Below are 21,243 nucleotides of genomic sequence, written 5' to 3'. Positions count from 1 at the left end.
CTGCTCGCCTGCAAGCGGCTGCGGGCGGAGCCCGGGCAGGGAGCGCCGGTGGAGAGGGGCGTCTTCAAGCTGGTGGCCACCGTGTCCTCCAAGGTACCGCCGGGATCCTCGCGCTGTCGCCGCTCGCGGGGGTGGGTGCGCGTGCGTTGGGCGGCCTGCGGGCTGGGGCTGAGGAAGCCGACGGCGGTGCTGAGTTTGGTTACGCAGGGGTAGCGGCTTCCAGCTGATGCACGGCCTTTGGTATTGGAAAGAACTGTTTTTTCTGTTCCGCTGTAATTAGTTGTAAAGGATATTGTGAGTTAACTTCTGAGCGCTTCTAGAAAGGAGCGAGATTACCGCTGGTGGTGTCACCGTTTCCATTCGTTTGAGTTGGGAGGGACCTTAAAGGCCGGCTGCTTGCATTCCCTGCGCTGAGCAGAGACGCTCACAGCTCCATCAGTGCTCACAGCTCCATCAGTGCTCACAGCTCCATCAGTGCTCACAGCTCCATCAGTGCTCACAGCTCCATCAGTGCTCACAGCTCCATCAGTGCTCACAGCCCATCCCCTGATGCCGGCTGTCTGTGGGGACGGGCAGCACCACCTCTCTGTGCCACTGCCTCGCTGCCTTTATCATTAAAAAACCTTTTCTTATATCCAATGTATCCTCTCCCTTAGTTTGAAACCATTTCCCCTTGTCCAGTCACAGCACACTCTGTTAAAGGGTCTGTCCCTTCTTTCTTACAGCCCCTGTAGATACTGACAGGCTGCTCTCAGGTCTCCCAGAGCCTTCCCTTCTCCGTGCTGCACAGCCCCAGCTCTCAGCCTGTCCTCGTAGGGAGGTGTTCCATCCCTCGGATGAGCGGATCCCTTCTCCAGATGCACTCTAACAGGTCCACGCTTCTTCTCCTTTTTTTCCTCTGCCAGAACGAGCCCATTCAGAAATACGTTCAAGAAGGGATCAGTAAAGACAAAGCAGCACAGAGCCTGCGGCCCTCCTTGGGAAGCACACAGCGGATAGCACAGGAGCTCCGCTCCTCCAAGCAGGTGAGGAGGAAGGAGAACCGCTACCGTGTAGTCACCAGCCATCGGCCGGGCTCCAGCGGGACGGCTGTGACCCTCACAGACAGTGAGGCAGGGAGCGATGGCAGCAGATCGGCCCCTGCAGCAGCAGGAGATGCGTCACGGGAGGAGAGCGGTGCTGTGGATAAGAGCTCAGACTGCGGAGGGAACTTCCAGCTGTTTGATATCGTGCAAGAGGAGGAGGTGGTGGAGGATTCCAGTTTTACTACAACAAACCCACAGGTCAGCAGATAAACCTAGCACACTTGCAGTACTTTTCTGTCACGGGCTGGTATGTGTGGGCAGACTGGCCGCTAAAGGTTTCTGCATCCTGAGTATTCCCGCGTTCAGCAGGAGCTTCAACCAGAGATCTGTAACTTGCAGTTGTTAACACATGGTGAGAGAAGCATCTTCTGTGAGTATCTTGGAGTGCAGTAACGTTAGACAGCCACACAGAGTGGGCTCGTACCACTCTTTTTTTTCTGTGTGCTACTCATGTATATTAATGCTCCTATTTATCTGCTAGATGGGTTGTTGAGTCATTTTCTCCCCGCTAAAGAAAAGAAGTCTAATTCAGTGTCTTCTCATCCACTTAGGAATGCCACCTGTAGGCAAGACTCCCCTAAATACTTTTGAGCATCTCCTTGTAATTGCAGTATCTGCAGGATTCTTTAGGTTGGTTTCTTTTTTTGTATGCTTTGTTTATAGCAGCACTCCAGGTGTTTGACAGGGTTCTTAGCTCCTGTTTTCATTGGTGTGAGTTAAGTACCTTTTTGGTTGAAGGAATATCTGCTCAATAGAATACTTTTAAAAATGAAGAAGCGCTGCCTTCTATATATGGTAGCCCATGGACACAGGATATTAAAAACGTTTTGTATTTAAGACTCCAAACCACATATGAAAGAAGGTAGAAGGGCTGTGTTTGCATCCTTTAGTAGTTCTTTCATTGCATGTAAGTGAAGGATGGATGCTTTACTTATGCAGCCTATCATAACTATGAGGAAAATCTGAATGCTTTGTTTTAAAGAAAATTCTCTGGTAAGGCAGAGCCCAACCAGCTGTCATCCTTCAGCATTTCTTAACGACCACACTAGAGTTCTGCCATCAGGATTTAGTATGAACTCCTGCTTCTTCTAAAGCCAGACTAAGTAGTTCAAACAGACATTTGAGATCTGTTATCTATCAATCTGCTAAACGGGAATAAAACTGAGTAGGATCAGATCAGGAAAAAATATTCTGAGAAGCTGTAGCAGAGGAAAAATGTAGACTTTCAGATACAGGCCACTAAAGCAAAGTTATTGCAAATGATTTACTAGGAAGCATGAAGAAATTTCTTCTGATTTACCGGTGAGTGAGAAAATAAAATAAAAAGCCTATCTGCAGGGCATGTCAGTAATTTCTCGTTGATTTCTCACATTTTAGTTGTTTCTCCCATAGACTTCGTATGCTGTAAAACATTTGCATTGTATCAGTGCTACTGTATGCACATCTTTACTGCACTTCTGTGAGTGTAATGCTCCCTCTCCAAAGCATAGGCTATCTTAAAACATGCCTTTTCAACCACTGTCATCAGAAGAGCAGGTGTACAGGATTAGTCATATCCCTGAGTAGTTTGTAATGAACCTGTACCAGCAGCTGTTTCTTATTATATGAAACAAGGCATGGCTGCACAATACTACATTAATTGGAAAATTCTTTGCGGTTTTAAATTGCTAATATTACAAATATCTGTGTTGCAGTGGGAAAGTGTTTCAGAAATGTCACTTTTCGCTGGTTGGCTGCTGTCACAAAGGGAACTTTTACCGAGACTTTGTCTGTCTGGTTCCAATGAAGACCTGCATGTTTGTTTATTTTTTTTAACAGAAAACTGGTGATCCAGATGTGATTCTTTGCAATGCAGTAGAGATGATCCGTGAGCGTTTAAATGTTTCTGAAGATCACAAAAAATTAGAACACCGTGAGAAAGATGAGTATGTTTATGACATCTACTGCATGGAAACATCGGCTCCTGGTTGGATCCAAAATATCCTCTCTGTACAGCCTTATAAAGAAGAATATGAACTGGTAAGGGTGTGAAAAACAGATTGGCCTTAAGCAGGAAGGTCAAGAATAAATATGCTTAGAGTCCTACGAAGAATGGCCAAGGAAGATCCATTTATGCTCAGTGCCAGTTCTGTGCTCGTTCAAGTTACTGTTAATTCTATCCAGTTCTGATATGACAGAGAATGCTAACATGATGTTCGTGTACTAAGAATTCAGCTGGCCTCAAAATGACAAATGTTAAGTAATTCACATCCCACTTTCCCTAAAGCAGATTGCCACGTTACTGTGAACATACTGGCAACATGAATTTTTCTACAGTGTGCTTTGTGTGACTGCTGAGTTACTGCGCTTGCAGATCAGTTTCTCCTGGCTCTTTATGATTGTTGTACAGGTAGCCAAAAAACTGCTTATTGCAAAGTGGGTGTATTAATATTGAATTTTCTGTTTCGACATACAGGTAGATGATGATCAAGTTCCAGCTGAAATATATGAAGATGAAGATGATGAAAATGATGAAGGTAACTGGCGTAATGATTATCCTGATGAAGATGAATTCTTAGCTGAGGAAGATGAAGAAGAAAAAGGTATGTCTGTCCTAAGTATTATTTGCTTTCATGCTGTGCACATATAAATCTCATCCATTTTCCTATGTTTTCTTTCTAACAACAACAAACTGACAGCACTGCTAGGTTACTGTTCTGCTCTTACACTGGGTTAAATCTGCACAAAGAAGGATAATTTTGGATGGTCCTTTGTTAAGGCAGGAATTGGATGCAATGATCCTTTTGTGTCCCTTCTAGGATATTGTGTGATTCTGTGATTTTTAGCATCACAGCAAAGGAGGTTGACACTGAATGAAGGCATACAGAGTGGGGAGTATGAACTTCTGATAGAGGAAGTGAACAGATAAATGGTTTCATTGTGTCTTGTAAAACTAACATGTAAGGTTGAAGTACTGGCTTTAAAACACATCCGTTTCACTTTTCCAGCTCTGCTGTAGTTAAGATCAGATGCTCTTACAGATTGCCATCTTTAGACAGAGGTTTATCTTTTGTGGACCTACAGCAGAACTTGATGTTTTTGCAAAGTCAGAATTAAGAACTCCTTTTCAGGGTGCTGCAGTCGCAAATGATGATTTGATTTGAGAAGGAATAGATGACTTGGTTCTGCATGCTCATGAAACAGTCTTCTTTCTTAATTCCCCATCCGTGTACTCTCAAGTATAATTAAGCACAAGTCGAATCTCACTTAATGTGGTTGTTCAAACTTTCTATTTGTTAACATGTGCTACTCAAGACGTTAAAATAGTCTGAACTTGTTTAACTAAACAAAGGTATAATGCAAAAATGTTAATGCACTTTTCTTTAGACTCTGAAGAGAGCTCCAGTGATGAGGACCAGTGTTACAGGAGAAGAACATGGAACAAATACCGTCAGGAGGTTCTACAGGAATTTGGCTATGATGAGATCCAGGACTTGGATTCCGACTAATTGCCCTTTTGTTTTTGTTTTTTTTTTCTTTTTTTGGAAAATGAAATACATACAACTACTGCAGTAAGACTGCAAATCCAGACAGCTGCTGCTGGTTCTTCATAAAGGTGTTACAGGGGGGAAGAAAAAAAAAAAACCTGGAAAAAAACTTTCTGCTGGAAGTTGTACTAATTGGGACAGTAGAAAACCAGTCTCTACGTGAATGAGCTGTAAGCTAAATTCTTGCCTGGCTGGCTTTTAAATAACATTTTAGAACTTTGTGGCTGGCATGGTTCACCTTGATGCATACTGTCTAGGTCAAGTACTGCACTGAAATTCCAACAAACACTAAAAGCTTTTCTTACCATCCAAGCTGTCACAAAAGCTCAGTCAACTTCAGACACACTTGTTTAGTATCAGCTGAGTACGAACATTTGATGATACAAATTTTCTTTCCACACAGAAGATGCTGTATGACTTAAAAGAGAATATTCCACTAGTTCCATGATACTGAGGCTAGGACCGGAAGAAAGATTCTTGTCGTGACTAATGTACCAAGTTTCACAGGATGAACATAGCTGCCCTGATGGATTCTCAGAAAAAAGGCACTGTCTCCTGGTGCTTTCTACTGGATTTGTTCCCAAGTTTCAAGTTACCTTCTTTACAAGTGTTTGAGCATACGAACTGCCTTGAATCACCCATTCTTTGCCTCTTTGTCCAATAATTCTAGTGGAACAATGTATATGAATTTGAATTGTAAATAAAGAATCTTTGGTTAAGTTTTCTTTACTCAACGATCACGGAAGTTGGTTAGCTGAAGTTACTTTAGCATTTTAATTACTGTAACTTTTGCGCAGCCTAGTGTAAGCAGGTACTTGATTGCTGGCACTGACCTATGTTGTAATGTTGCCTAGCAGCACCAACACTTAAAAGGTTTTGGTTTTGCCAGGAAAACAGGCTGCAGAGTTCTTGCAGTCTGGTTAGTAAATATGTACGTATATACACACATTTTTTTATATATATAAAGTATATATAAAAATACAGTGTTGGCTTCTTTGTGTACCTGTTCCAGTCTGTAGTAAATCTGAGACCATTTAATCATACACATACTTAACCTTGATTACCAAAACATCCATTATATTTGCTTCTACCAAAAAGTTTAGGAGTTGCAGTGATACCTTTGCACTTTTTTTCCACCATTAGATTGCATAAGTGCTGTTACATCTTTGGACACAGATGAATTGTCTGGCCTCCAGCTTTAATGTACAGAGCAAGTGAAAGCTAAGCCACAACACCACCAAAGCTTACTGAAACTCCATACTGAGTAACATGTTCTGTTGTTAATAATTACTAAAAATGCAGGTATTATCAGCCCTTGTTGAAACCTGTGAAGAATTTCAAATTCTGCAAGAGTTCTTAGTACCCTATGCTACTCTTAGTTAAATTTCCCTCTTAGGTCCAGAAGAGGGCAGCATCCCAAACGCTAGTCTTTTTGTCTGGCTTAAGTCTCCAAACATAGGTTATTTCCTTCATTATATACTTAGCTTTTGCTGTACTGCAGCTGTCAGCTGATAACCTAGCATCATCACCTGTGTAATTTTACATGCAAACTGTGTAAAAATGGGATTAATCCATCTGGCTGATCCCTAACAGTTAATAAATCTTGCAGTACTGAATATGTCTTCAGTATAGCAATCACTTTTGTAAGTATCCCCTAAACTGATAGTTGCTTGTTTAGACACTTACTTAAAAGTATTTAAACACTCTCCTACTTAAGTCTGTAATAAGTAGCTAATGGAATGTTAGATCAAAGTCAGTCAGGAGCTGTAGGTGCAGCAGGGATTCTGTGGTCTATTAGTTCTGAATGGTGATACCAAGGTAACAAAATGTTTCTTTTCAGGAAGAATACTGTGACTATTATGTCACAACCCAAGCCTGTTAAAGCTATGCTGCCCATGGGACAGGTGCCTTAAGTTAGATACTGTTAACATATACTAATCATACACAAGACCAAAGAGCTACAGTAAGAAAGCTAAATGTTATTTTTAAAATTAAATATCAAGAACACCCTGCATGTTTACCTTCCAACTGCGTTCAAATTTCCTCACTTGGAATTTTAACCTTCTTATATACCAATGCTGCTTCATGAAAATAGCCCAGACTATTTTTGCATCCTCTGCATCTTGCAGTTATCTATAGCTTTTTGTTTAAGATAACCTTGAACAAGAAATCAGTACAAGAATCCAGATATACTCACTTATTCAAGCAGATGATGGAGATGTGCAGCAGTTGAAGGAGACATGGCTTCAGCCATAATCTTGTGGTCACAAGATTAAGTTCACCTTAAATGCACAATAACCATACACATGGACAAACTCAGCTGAGAGCAACGTTTTAAATTAAGATAAAAATCATAGGAGTGTTTTTTGAAGGGTATCTTGTTTTGCTGGCCGAACAGTGGCTTCATGTTACCCTTTGGTACATCAAAGTTCAGTAGCAGTGTCCTAATGTTAGGCTTAGGGCTGTGAAGTTACAAATACTGCTGATTGGCATCAGTCCATAAGACACTACTACTTATTCCTGGTTTCCTGGTTTCATTCTTACTTTTTTTCCTGCCACTTAGTTTTCAAAATATAGTTGCTGCCATGGACCATTGTATTTGCTATAAAAGAAAAGTGGTCTGTTCTGTGAGTTTATGGACAGTCATTTCCTAGTGAACAACAATGAAATTCAGATGGGGACTTTTCTGACTGAAGTAACATTGCGAATGTGTGTTTGCAGAAACAGTTCAGAAAAAAATGCTTACAAGCTTCAGACTGAACATTTTAATTATTAAAGTTCCATATAACCGTGTAGTAGATGACCACGTACTAACAACCTGACAGGAAAGAAAGAAAACATAATCACTGAATCCTAAATCAAATCTTCAGCATCAGGGAATTTGTATTATTTGAAAGGTGCTTTGTTGATTAAATTCTTGCCACAGATAGATACCACATTTCCATGTACATATGGAAATGGTAAGTTTCTCTTGAAGGGACAGAAGTCTTTAAACATAGTAGCACAACTTGATTCATTTTTCTGCTAGTAATGACAAATTACATGGCGTGATGTGGCCACTTGTCTTCTGGGATAAGAACTGAGATGGCACAGCAAATCATTTCATGCAAACATCCATTATAATTAAGTTGGAAATGGCTTCCAGTCCTCTGACTCAAAGTGATTTTCAGTTCAGTTAAAAATGCGTTACTTCACTTGCAGGTTCTGCAGAAATCTGATTTGATCCATTAGCTCTTACCATTTTACTAGCAATTCTGAAGAAAATTCAGAATGAAGAGTATTTACGTGTAGCTTGTGTACCTGAAATGAATAGGTAATAATTATCCAATGATAACATGCCCTGAAAATACATCTCTGTAAGGGGATGACATGAGGGCATGGTCTATGCAGGATTCTAACTGCAAGTACTCTGAGAGATGAGCAGAAACAGTTTTCCCACTTTTTCCAGTTCCATTTATTCCCTTTCACTGCTGTAATCATTTTACTCTCCTTCCTGTTCTTATAATGGCTTTCGAATTTTAGTTAGATTTGTTTTCTAATTTCTTTTCTTCATTTGTGTCCATCTCCGTTAAAACACAGCAACAGAGCAGCTGCATGTTTCGTGTGACTACATCTGCAGGGGAAATAAAAGATAGATCAGAACTCACGCCCATCTCCACTGTAATTATACAACACGTACCCAAATAATGACAGTTAATTGTCAAGAAAGCTGGCTCGCTTCTGTTAAGGGAAGTACTAACCAGAAAAGAAAGCACTCAGTATTTTCAAACAATATTTAAAGTTGTCCTGTTGATTTCATTATCTCTTGCCTAGGGTGTTTTTCCTCTCAAGCACTCTGCCAAGTTACTGAAGTAAAATCTTTTTTCCCTATAACTAAGAGTGTAAAATCGGTAGAAAAAAAGCAAAGCAAAAACAAAACACACAGTGACAATATTATTGAGTATTTACATATTCACTAACTGCTGCAGCACCACATCCTGTTACGTTCCAAGATTATGCTATAAATCTTCCTTCCCACATCCCTCATTCTGGTTTTCTCAGTAATGATAACAGTGCAGTGCTGAAAGAAATGTATCATTTAACTGCAGTGATTCAACTGAAGGAAAATTCAATCTGTATCTGACATAAACAGCATCTTTAAATGACTGATACAGTACAGCAAGACAGTTTATTTGCATAGCCAAGAACATCCAGCCCTTTTACTATAATCAGCCTTAATTTAAAACAAAAAAAAACAAAAAACTTTTAATGTGCTAGATTAGACCAGGGTGTTTAAAAACTGAGGACAAAATCTGTAGAAAGAGGATGGTATTTTAAATATATAGTGAATAAAAATTGAATGTATAAGCAAACATAAACTCAGCATCCCTTTTCACTAGGTCTAGCTGGGATGCAGATAACATTCTTCATAGCAGACCATATGGTGCTGTGCTTTAGATTTGTGGCTAAAACAGTGTCAGTAACACTGTTTTCTTGCTTTTCTTCTTCCTACCCTTTCCCCTTCCTGCTGCAGAGGGTGGGGAGCTCTGTGGGTGCTGAGCAACCAATTGGAGTCAATCCACTACAACTCTTTTCAGCAAGGAACTCAGATTTACTCACTACATTTTTCTCTTTCCTAATAACATCTAATCTATGAAGAGACTTACCTAAAATCTTGTTGATAAACTGAGGTCTCCTTGATGCAGGTAAATAGACTCCCAGAAAAAAGACTGGAATCCCAGATAAAGCAATGGCAATTCCAATCAGTGAATTTATGGTGTCACTATAGAGTGGCACAACCACGAGAAATACTGAGCATATGCAGAATATTATTGGGAAAACCACGCTGAGCTGGAGACGGAAAAAATAACACAACATTATTGAGATAACTATTACCTACAATTGCATGTGTTTTGGTGACAGTTACAGTTCAAGACAACTGCTGCTAAAAATTGCAAGGCAAAATGAGGTATGGTAAGTCCAAAGAAAGTGTAGCAGAATGGTATGTTTTTAAACAAATCTATTCAATCAGAGGAAACAAGGACTTTGTCACGAGGCATATAAACTCTAGGCAGGAGATGATGATATGAGGATCAGATATTAAACTGAAACACCAACAGAGTTAAATGTGGTCTACAGTGACAGAATTAACTTAAGCATTCTAACCTAATGAAAACTATTTTAAGGAAAAAAAGGTTCCCTACTACGTTAGCCTACTGGGACATTTTTCAGTTGACAGAGAGATGGGATACTGCCTGAGCTAACATACAAAAAAAGAGCACACTATTACAGTACCTACTTATTCTCACCTAACTAGCAAGCTATGTTCCACTGGAGAATATGGAAGACGTTTCATGTCCTGATCAACTTGTAAGCTTTGGGCATAACGAGCGTGGTACAGATCTTAGTGCACTAAAGTTACAGAAAACAGAGAGATTTAAAACAATTCTGTATAAGTAAATTTTACCTTAAGTGGCCTGGCTCGATTTGGTTCCTTCCAACGTAGATATAATTGACCAGCAATAGACAGACCAACAAAAAACCAGTAACTGAAACTGAAGTAATTAATAAGCTTGAAGACATCTTGCACAGCCAGATAAATTAGGGTCATAGCACACTGTCAGAAAAGAATAGGACTGAGATGAACAAGAGAAGTTTGAAACACACTGTTTATGCTGCTTCAGTATGATTTTATGCCTCCCTCAAAATCTGCAGTCTCAGAAATCACCTTGATAACAGTCAATCTGAAGTTCTCTCTTGTGCTATCAACTAAACAATTATTTCTGAATATTCCCACTGCTGATTTACTGATGTTTCCCATGGAGACAGGAGTACAAGTACCATGCTTCTTACAATTTGGCCATGATTAGAAGAATTTCTTACTCCATATCAGTTTGTAATAACTCTTTAGTATGCATTAGAGGTTTTTATCAGTATGCTAGGTTATACAGTAACTGAATTTTTACAGTTGATAATATCTTCATCCTCAGTTTAATTTGCATACAGAAGCCACATACTAATTTTATGAACTGTTTTATCTGTAGTTAGCTTAGAGGAAACAAGTCTGCTAACAGATCTTACACAACAGTCACCCAACAAAATAATCCAATCACATTCAGTCACTTTCAACTTTCTTTGTTGTTAGTTGTATGGGAACTGTTGAGTCCCAGCCTGAACCACTGATGGAGCACCTGGGGAAAGGACCCGGTCAGCCCTGGGAGCAGAGGTAAAGGAAATTCAGCTGTGTGACTGCAAGGGGTGGAGCCCAGCTGCACCTCTCTTAGACCTCATTTAAGGGCTGACTGCCACTGAGAAAGGATCTCTGGTTGGAGACTCCTCCCTTGTGGAGTTTTCATGTGAGCCTAGATCTTCAGAGATGGGTGAGTACTTCTCTTTTGTAACACCATTCCATTTGTGTTAGTCCCTTTGCTACTGCACTCCCATATTACCCATCCACCATGCTGATCTTTTTGACTGTAACAGGAGTACAGCAGGTTGTGGGTTTTTTTCTTTTTTAAGTTAAGAAATTCTTTTGAGACTGTTACTCAGTTCTGTACTAATTTCCTCTATTGTCTCATTCCAGCCTATGTAGAAACAAGGTTTTCTTCTATATAATTCATGTGGATCTAGACTGTTGAAAATAAAAGTAACTTACATTGAAGAGCAGTGCTGGCACAGGTGTGAACCTCTCTATATGGATCATAGACAACAGATCAGGAAGGTGACCTTCTCGAGATCCTACAAAAAACAGCCTTAAAAAAAAAAAAATCACAAAGTAGATATTGAGGCCATAAGACCAGAAAGAACAAATTACAAGAAAAAAAAAATTAACCATACTTAGCATTGTAAGTATGTGTTTATACTACTAAATTTTCATACTTTAAACTAGGAAATGGACTCAGCCTCTCTTGTAAAGTGCACTTTACAACAACCATTAAAAAGATATATAAGCTTTTAGGAACATGTCATTAACAACCACTTTTTAGAAAACCATCCTCCATACAAAATAATGTCTATAGAAAGTGAAATAAAGCTCTATCACTGTTTAAAAAAAAAAATAAATCTAAAATCTACTGTGAAAACATTGCAGTTCACAGCAGAACAGTTTTCAGTGACAACCAGAAGAGATGGGTGTATAGTTAAGTGAGATCTTTCTAGAGATCTGGTCATAAACCAATCATGTCTGACTTTACTGTCAACCGTAAACTACTCTGTGATTCACCAGATCATGTTTGTTCTACGTAGAGACACTGTGCATATATTCAGTGACGGAGAAGGATGTTAAAATGCTTGAACAAATCTATTTAAAACCAGTAGCTACGCCTATAATCAGTGCTCAGGAAAAAAGATTCTATATTACATTCTATGGTTTTGGGCTAAAGCTTAATAGTAACAACTTTCAAACTTTTACTTGGAGAAAAAGATACTATGATTAGAAAGTAAGTTCAAAGTGAATACATTTAAAAACAAGAATTTGCTGTAAGAACTCTTATCAAGTAAAGTGGATGATAATTCAATTCACATAATTAGAAGACATGAGAACTTGCCTTGTAGAGAACATTCATTTGACCTTTAGTTGTAGTCTACATCACAGATACAGAAGCTTTGGGGAAGTAAGGCAGTGCTACATCTACCCACACTGCAGTTTACATCATCTGTTATTTTATTGCAGCTATGTGTTACAGGTTCCAGTATGACACCGCTTTTGCCACTCATAACAGATGACTGCAATAGTAACACACAAGAATACTGAAGAACATTTTCTTCCTTAAACAAAAAGAGATACCTTGATGATGCTAGAATGGAAGCATTAAGTCCACCAAAACAAGAAAAGGCTACAGCAATTGGAATTGTCCAACTGAAGATCCCAAACACCTCGTCAGCAAATGTCTGATAAAAGAAAAAACAAACATGAAAATATCTGTAACAAAACTAAAACAATGTAATCAAAGCTTTTATTGTAAGTTTATATGGAAAAATAATAACATAGTAGGGACAATACATAATGCAGCACACAGCATTTCTCATTATTTCTTCATTCTAAACAAGAACAGAACTCTTTACCAAGCACCTGGACTCACATTTTCTGTTTGCAAAATAATTCTCACAGAAGACAGCAGTGTTCTTACAATTTTCTCACTAATCTTATACATCTGATTATGTCTAACATCATTAATAAACTCGGGTATAGCATACTGACTACTTTCTTCTCTTGCTTTTCTAATTTCCTATGCAATTTGTTTTTGCTCTTCAGCTCTGTCATCAGGACCCCTGGGCTCTAGTCTCACAACGAGGCAGCTAATAGAGGAAGTAGTTTTTCAGGCAGTCATTTGTTAGTGGTGCTAGGCAATACTGCAGGCCAGCTGTGATGTGATCTTCCATAGTACAGTACCAAAGCTAAGGAGCCTGAAGCCCCACAGTTTCACAGCAAGCAGTAAGAGGCACTGACCACCAGTGATCAGAGAAGCAAAGTGCACATAGATGCTAATTTGCATCATATTATGGTAACTCATTACTTCCATTATTCCTTTTCCTGATGCAAACTAACAGTCAAAGTAGTGATGGAATAAGGTCTGCATTAGCCTTATCCCATCACTATGGAACAGTAATATATGAATTACACAAGTGTGTTCAAAAACACCACCACCAAGATTTTGTGGGTATTAGGACATACACAGTAAATATCTTACATCTCAGCAGGTAGCAGTCACATATCTTACACACCTCTCTCTATACCACTCCTTCAGCTCTCTTTACTGTTTAAGACCATCAGAAGAAGCCTATAATCTAGCTCAGCTTTCTACAGATCTCTCTTTTCTACTACAAACTTTTCCTTTGGATCAGTTTTTAATATCCTGATACTTTGAACCACCTCCCTGTTGGCCTCCCCTTTGAACTACTACTCAGAAATGGCCTTTGTTGGTAGAACATAAAGCTGGCTTTAACAGTGGTCAATTTTTGATTTAGCTGTTCCAGGAACAAGATTAACAAAAGCAATGCATTATGATATGATTTTGGAACGGTTTGATTAAAACCTACATTAAATATAGCATATTATTATATATATATATATTATATAGCATATAGCTTCAATCTAATGCAGAATAATTAACTGGCCAGGTTTTGGTTTTATGTCATTAAAGGTTTCCTGGTTTTTTTTTTGTTTTTTGGTTTTTTTTTGGCTGGGCTGACAAAAGTTCTTTGTTCAGCACATCATCCTGGTGAAGGTTCAGAATCCCATTCTGCTTAGCTGTACACTACCATCCACATTAAAAAGGAAAACATATTCCATCCTTTTGTGAAATCTAGTTCAACCTCAAAGACAATAGGATTTCCTGCTGCTAAAGAACAGCACAAAAGCACATGGTCACTTCAGTGAGAGCGTTGCCAAAAGGTTCAAAGTTAACTGTGAAACTCAACCTAATTCTTACTAAGCACTGCTTCTCCTGACCTCTCATTTTTTGGACACAATAGCATATGTTCCCTCTCCATCAACACAGGGGAGAAGAAAAATTCACACACACAAACTCCCACAGAAGTTATAAAAATTGGCTACCATGGGTTGCCCATTTTCAGTCCACCGAAACAAAAAAAAGCAAGTAATAATTTACATTAATATATATCAAAGATTTTTGCTGCTCAAAATTAACTACAAGAATTCAGTGTTTTTCTCAGATCTTTATCTCTCATAAATCTTATCTCACAAAGCAGAACGTATCTTGTAATGCTTTCACTGAGTTATTACAACTTCTCCAGAACAGGTTAAGAGTGAGGATTAGGTGAAAATTCTAACAGACAACTGTTACAAGGATGTTCAATCATTTTAAAGGATGGCTTAAGCCAGGAGTGCCTCATTTCCAAAGCCAAACAGCAAGTGAAGTTAGATACCAACCTTGTAACTGTCAGAGGATTTTTTTCAATATGCAAAGCTACAATACAGAAATCACTCAACATGATTAAGTTGTTTAGTAAGGTTGCTTAAATGATAAGCATTTGGGTAAGTAACGTTAACAGCTGCAGTTAAAAAAGAGAAGGAAAACATAAATATGTAGTCTTACGCTACAGGATGCAAATTAGCTGAAGAATCTCCTTCCTCAAAAGGCAGGTTTTTTGTTAGTTCTTTGTGTTTTCCAATTCCTTTTGGAACATTTAGTACAGAGCCATTGCAGAATGCCAAATGTAAAAGTAACTCAAAGTCCATTTCCATCCTATCATGCATATCCTATCTTTTTAAGATATGCTAATGTTATTTTACACATCTTGAAAAGCAGAAGTCAGTCATATGAGCATAAAACCCAGAGAGCATTAAGGCAAAGCTATGGTATCACTTCCACAGATTATACACAGATGAAGATGTTGCACAGTCAGTGTATTCCAGAAGCAGACTTGTCACAGTGAGATATGTAAGAACTATTGATCCATCTCAAAGGCTAAATCATCAATTTTCCTGGATCTGTACCAGTCAGCCCCTTTGAAAGAGAGAGTAACCAAGCCAGGGCCTTTATCCACACTGTCATTTCTGATTTATTTTCTAATGCTCTGAATGAGACTCTTGAGAGAACAGAGGGTGGAGCATTAGCAGTAAGAGCTTAACTTTACTAGGTAAGGAAAGGCAAAAGAGTATTTTAATTCAGAATGATCTATAAAATTCAGCTTGGTCTGCCAAGTAGACCTGTCTCAGTTGAATGGTATCTGAAGTGAACTTTCTAGAGATAGTAGAGATAGTGCCTAGTTTAATATGGCAGGTATAGTCCCAAAAGTTTTGTGCAGATGTCTTCTCATCTTGCTTTCAACATTAAAAATATAACTAAAAAAATCAGCCAAGTTCTTACATTACTACTAATACATAAATCACACTTTTATCCTTCACTTACATACTAGTAAATCCTCCAACACTTTATTTTGACAGATGCTAAGAAATGTCTTCACCAAGGCTATGCTATAGTGTTTCTTTAGCAGGGGATGTTACTGAAAGGTAAAAGTGGCCATGATAAGCATTCAACTGCGTGCACAACAGATGGTTATTCTGCATAAGAAGGACAGAGAAAAATACAAAAACCAGTCAAGTTATCAAGCACATACACCACGTGCAGTATGCCAAGAGAAAACAAAAGGGGAGGGAGAAGAGTTAGTGGCTGCTTTCTGCTAACATTGTAATTTTACAACCATGAATCCTCCATAAACGAGCTGGGGCTGGGCTCTGAGCTGAGCATCTGACCAATTCCACTTCAACTACCACTACTTCTGGGAGCAGTGAAGTGCATTTATAAAAACAAATGAGCTGGCAACAGGGGAAAGAATAGAGCATTTGGAGGGGTATGTGGAGGATGACAGAGGAGCCTACCTGGAGGCAGCTATAGCAGAAGCATTTAGTCCACCATAACAGGAGAAAGCCACCACTATGGGGATGGATTTCTTCTCAGGTTTCTTCTGAGAAAGTCTAAAGAGCAAGAAGGATTAAGAGATTAAATTGTCATCTCTGCTATAGTCTGTCAAGCCCTGTAGCCCAGACTTCAACTACAACTGTTCCTAATAGCTAGGAAACATAAAAGAATTCAGTGGCTCACGCAGCGCTTGCAATTACAGATAATGTCTTTTCATGCCCTCCCATACATTGGACATGTAAGATACACATACATACACACACAGTGTAGAAAGACATGCACCTAGAATCACTTCCTTCATTCTGACTTTCTTCCCAGACCATCAACAAGGAAAAATAATGAAGAAAGAAGTCAGGTGCTCCCAGCCATGCACTTCTCAGCTGAACTGCCCTCATTTCCTCACTACTGAAATGTTATTTTTTACTCCCAGAAGAACTATTGAATTACAGCTTCGTTTAAAGACATGAATGACTAATCTAACTACATTTTTGATCTGGCTTAGTTTGATCTCATGATCATCAGCTGGTACTCAGTGAATGGTTGCAAGAACATTTTATCCTTTTAAGTGCCCAAACAATAGTTCTATATGAATGCCCTGAACTAAATGCAGCAGGAGTTATTCCACATAAAGAGCTGCCACAACAAAACACACAGGATACCACCTCACACCCAGTAATTCAGGCACGCAAGACAATTAGAAAGATCCACATTTATTTCAGGAACCAGAAGATGAGAACTGCTTCATCATACTTGGCTGCACATAAAAGTGCACATGAAAAATCTCAGACTGCTCTGAGAGCACAGGGAGCAATGCTGGCAAGTCAGAAAAACAGTACTGATCAGATGGATAAATGCAAAGAGAATGTAATCTAGCAGGAACCAGAAATTTATACAAAGCTACACTGAAAGATTGGGAGGTATTTTGATTAGGAAGGCTTGAAAGGTATCTACAGAGCCTCTTTAAATAGCTCATTTCAAGACCTTATTGTACATGCAAGCTTTTCCAGGCTCAGTTCTACAACATTCTTACCCATATTTACCTCATATATAACGTGAAAGAGATAATGAGCAGTCTGGCTGGTATCTAGGAAGGTCAGTTAATTCTGTTATGACTTTTCTCTTGAGGCAGAGTATAAACGCATCCACGCATTACAAGATTTGGCAGGCTGAACTGATTTCTCAGTTTTCAGCTTCTCTCTTCAAGGGCTAATTCCTAAGGGAAACAAGTAGCAGAGGGGTTGGAGATTCATGATCCTTGAGGTCCCTTCCAACCCTGACCATTCTGTGACTCTGTGGAAACACAGACCAGGATCTATGGTGATCAGGAAGCTGCCCAAATAAAAAAGCCACTGAGCACATCAGGTTTCTTGCTGTCATAGATCACATTTGTCAAGATACTGTATGATATCTGCTCAGTTTGACCAAGCTAGATTTATTGTTGCATATTATAAAGACAGGAGAGAGGAAGAACATCAACTGGAAGCACAGCCAGAAAATCATAAAGGTGACATAGAAAGGCATTAAAGAAAAAACTGTTCAGATCTCCTGTCATTCTTGTTTCATCTGCCATTCTGTTGGTTGAATTATTTAAAGAGGCATAATTATCTCCTTGTATTATTGATAATTCTAATAAACAGTTCTTCCATTATAAGGTACAGAATATGCATTTCATCCAAAGGAACCTTACTGGGAGGTGAGAGCATAACCAAGGATGGTGGATGTGACACAGGCAGCTAAAGACAAGCAGGTTTCCCTTTTCAGGAAAGAAGCCACTGACTGGCCAAATAAAGTAAGGGAAGTAACACACAAGGTCTAATAGTAATTTGGCAGTTTCTGGCTAAACTCAGAAAAAAGAACATTTCAAAAGTTGTTCAACTGTCCACCATGGAAAATTTAAACCATTAAGTCACACAGACTCCACGTTTCTATTTCACTGGAGAAGGAGGTATGCCAAAGCAAAGCAAGTCTGTTTTAGAATATGAGCACATCAGGTTAAGTTGGACTGATCAGTGCTGGATTCACAAGATAGAATTCAAAGACATGGTTGAAATTGGCTGTAGATTTGGAATAAAGATGACTGAGCTGTACAGCCTCGTGAAAGATGACAGCCAGCTATGCAGAGCAATCAGCTGCTTCTATCACAAAGCATTTTTAGTTTTTCTGACTAGAAGTAAGCTGCCAAATATTACCCATTGTATGAATTCAATCAACCAGACAGAAAAAAGAAAAAAGACACGACCACACAGAAGAAGCAGATAACAAGCTATGTTCACAAGGTAGGCCAGCTAGTACACTCTTCCCTGTTAGAATATGAGGTAGTCCAAAAAAGATCAAGTGACTGAGGAGCCAGCTGCCCTCTTCATGAACAAAAATCACAATGGCACTCTTAATTGCAAAAAATAGCTGTTCAAGGACATGGGAAACTGAAATAAAATTTCTACACTTTTTTCTATATGTGTTTTTGCTACAGAGGAACTGAACTGCTTCATGTGCATAAAACTCAACAGCAACGGTTGCGATGGTTTGCATACAGAAGTGAAACAGAAGAGAGAACTGAAACACAGACAGGAATCATTGAGAAAGGAAGTGGTTTTCTCATGATCAGCAAATGGCTGAAAAGCATTTGCAGACTCCTAAGCTAGCTGTTGCCACTTTACTTCACTCACTCCAACAAAAAAGAGCTTTAAGAAACTGAGTTTCTTAGCTCTGACAGTCGAATTAAACCAGAAGCAAAGCTCTTACTGAACTAAAAGGAAGGACATTGTATCATTTAGTTTCCTATCAGTCCTTGGTAAGATCTCTTTCACCTCTCAGCCATTAAGAAAAATAGAATGCAAGGTGATGTGCAAAGACGCACTACTGCTACATTTCTTTTACTTGGAACCTTTCCTCTCCTCATTTAGAAACTGGTGGCATGCTCCTAGCTCACAGCTGTCTAACTGAACTGAATATACTCCTTCCCAGATAGATGCAGACAGGCTAAGTTTAGCAGCTGCTTTACTACACAGAAGATTCTGAAATGCAGCAACATTATTGAAATTTTTCTTTAAAAATTCCTTATAGTAATTTTCATGCAACCACTACCTACAAGATAAAAAGGAAACTACAGCTGTCTGTGTCACACATCACGTGTGGTCTGCTCACATAGGCTACAAATGCACTCATGAAGAAACTCTCCCAGGTATTGCCACTTGCTGCTTAATGGTTTGCACTGCTCAGCAGTCTCAGAGCTAAGGGCAGCTTCCCTTTTAGGACAAGCTAAACCAGAAGATATATTCCAAGAGCACACCTTCTGCATTCATTTACTGCAATCTGAAATATCAGCAGTATTACACAGTGTGTGTGTGTCAGATCATCAGTTCTACTCTACCCCATTCCTTGCTGAGGTCCACATTAATTGTTAATATATTAGCAGACCAAGCTTAAAATTGGTTTCTAGAACTGGGCAATTGAATTTGTATCAGCAACAAAAAGGAATCATTAATGAGTCACTTGTTAAGTTCAGCTGAACTTCCACCTTTTCATTCTAAAAGGGATGAAAGAACTGGCACTCAACAAAACACTGTTTGCCAGCCGATAGCGTCTCAGCAAAAATGCCTTTAGACAGTTATGCCTTTAGTGTAGTTAAACTTTTAAGTGCAAGTATTTGGCAATCCTGAGATCTAATGAAAAAGCACAGCCTTAAATGTCTAAAGTCAATCATCTAATTAAGTTCCATTAAAACTACCACAAGAATCTCAAGCCCATTTTCATTCATATTCTAGTCACCTAATATGTCAGCAAGCAACTAGATTATTGAGGATTAAGTCACCTTCCTTCTCTTTTTAATCTTCCATTTTCACATGCATCCCATAATAGAAGATCAGGAGCACTGCAATTTCATTAAGATTACACTGTGTATATATGTATATACACACAAAGGTATATATACACAAATAAATATACACTCACTTATCTAAAACCATGTCAAATAACTATATGAAGGTAAAATCACAAAGAATTAGCCTTGGGTTTCACCTGCATGTTAATGTCCAGGCATCCCTGATCCCTTCTTTATCTAGTCACTCATTCCTCCTGCAGTGCAACCACGTGCTCTACACAGCCACAGAGACTGGACGGGCCACAGACTGAACCATTCCCTCAAAGTTCCCAAGGTGGATCAGTCTTCCTGGTGCCGTTCACCAAACAGCTGTGTAAACCCTCTGTGCTGGCAATGGCCAGGAGCTGAGCAGTAAACACAGCGTGCTCTTGGTGGGCAGCCTGCTCTGGAGAGTTTCATTGCTGTCAAAACAAAATATTTTCCAGATTTTCTACAAAAAACAATAGTGTATTGCTTTCCTGAAGTCATGACAGACAGAGGACTTCATAGTGCTTTTAGTTTTGTCTGGATTAATTCATTATAGAGAATAATTTAAAATACTATTGAGAGTCACTGGAAGATACTATGTACGGGATACCATAGCCTACAACAGAAACATTCCCGGAGACATTATTACCCTTCCTACATGCTGACTCAAAATTAAATATTTTCCATCCTTGTCTTCTCTTGTTTCATTCTGAAGTGTTTCATCAGGTCTATAATGATGCATTTTATGACAACTTGCCATTTCTACATTCAAGTTAGGAGGAGGCCAAGAATTAGAATTTATCTACTTTCACTATGTTTTGAAATAAATGTCTGCATAACTACTTTTGAGACAACAGCTTACAACTCACATTTACCATAAACTATTTTGCAAGCTTACCCCAATACTTCAAGTTTTAAATATGTCAGATAAGTGCTCTTGCCTAACTTTCTGTCCAAATGCATTTATACAAGCGTTTGCTGATTGGCTAAACCAGGTTTTATCACAGTAATCCTTTCTGGGAACCAAGTGTGTATTTCCTTTATTTTGATTAATTTAACTCTCTCTGCCCATTGTCTAGCTACTTAAATTTTAGAAGCTACATGGGAATATAAAGGGGAGGAAGGCTATTTCTTTTCCTCCGATGTAAATATCCAGACAGGTGGTGAGATTTTGCCCCTAAAATCTAAAGGATACAGTAATCAGAATTACAGCTACAGGAAAAGGAAGCAAAACAAAATAAAACCCCTTCACTTTTGTATAATGACCAGCTTTGAGTATAAAACATGTTTTGTCCAGCCTTCATTTTAAGAAGCTTTATACTTTAACTGGACTTGAACTTCTATCCATATACAAAAAAAAAATTTAAATATTAAAAGCTGTTGTTGTAATTAATACAACCTTGGGAAGACAGGGATTTAAG

The 21,243-nt window shown here is 38.9% G+C and overlaps 2 protein-coding genes across 5 annotated transcripts in view; one reads left to right on the top strand and one right to left on the bottom strand.

The window, feature by feature from the left end:
- Positions 1 to 3: 3 nt before the first annotated feature.
- SLC7A6OS (solute carrier family 7 member 6 opposite strand) lies at positions 4 to 5,349 on the top strand (the record flags this gene model as incomplete). The annotated part of the gene is made up of 5 exons (XM_010718010.3): positions 4 to 93; positions 906 to 1,283; positions 2,904 to 3,104; positions 3,541 to 3,667; positions 4,452 to 5,349. Coding segments are annotated over 5 exons (918 nt in total), but the record flags the coding sequence as incomplete, so codon positions are not given.
- Positions 5,350 to 7,362: 2,013 nt separating this feature from the next.
- SLC7A6 (solute carrier family 7 member 6) overlaps positions 7,363 to 21,243 on the bottom strand; it is a 28,021-nt gene continuing 14,140 nt past the window's right edge. For all 4 annotated transcript variants that reach the window (XM_010717824.3, XM_010717825.3, XM_010717826.3 and 1 more), the window contains 5 exons: positions 12,378 to 12,481; positions 11,247 to 11,343; positions 10,059 to 10,208; positions 9,259 to 9,442; positions 7,363 to 8,225 (listed from right to left, as the gene is read on the bottom strand). In XM_010717824.3, coding sequence (XP_010716126.1) covers positions 8,131 to 8,225; positions 9,259 to 9,442; positions 10,059 to 10,208; positions 11,247 to 11,343; positions 12,378 to 12,481 — 630 coding nt within the window. In that variant the 3' untranslated portion in view covers positions 7,363 to 8,130. The remainder of the gene's footprint in view (positions 8,226 to 9,258; positions 9,443 to 10,058; positions 10,209 to 11,246; positions 11,344 to 12,377; positions 12,482 to 21,243) is intronic.

The sequence above is a fragment of the Meleagris gallopavo genome, chromosome 13 (genome assembly GCF_000146605.3).
Source record: "Meleagris gallopavo isolate NT-WF06-2002-E0010 breed Aviagen turkey brand Nicholas breeding stock chromosome 13, Turkey_5.1, whole genome shotgun sequence".
NCBI classification, from domain to species: domain Eukaryota; kingdom Metazoa; phylum Chordata; class Aves; order Galliformes; family Phasianidae; genus Meleagris; species Meleagris gallopavo.
This window is presented reverse-complemented; position numbering and strand designations above follow the sequence as displayed.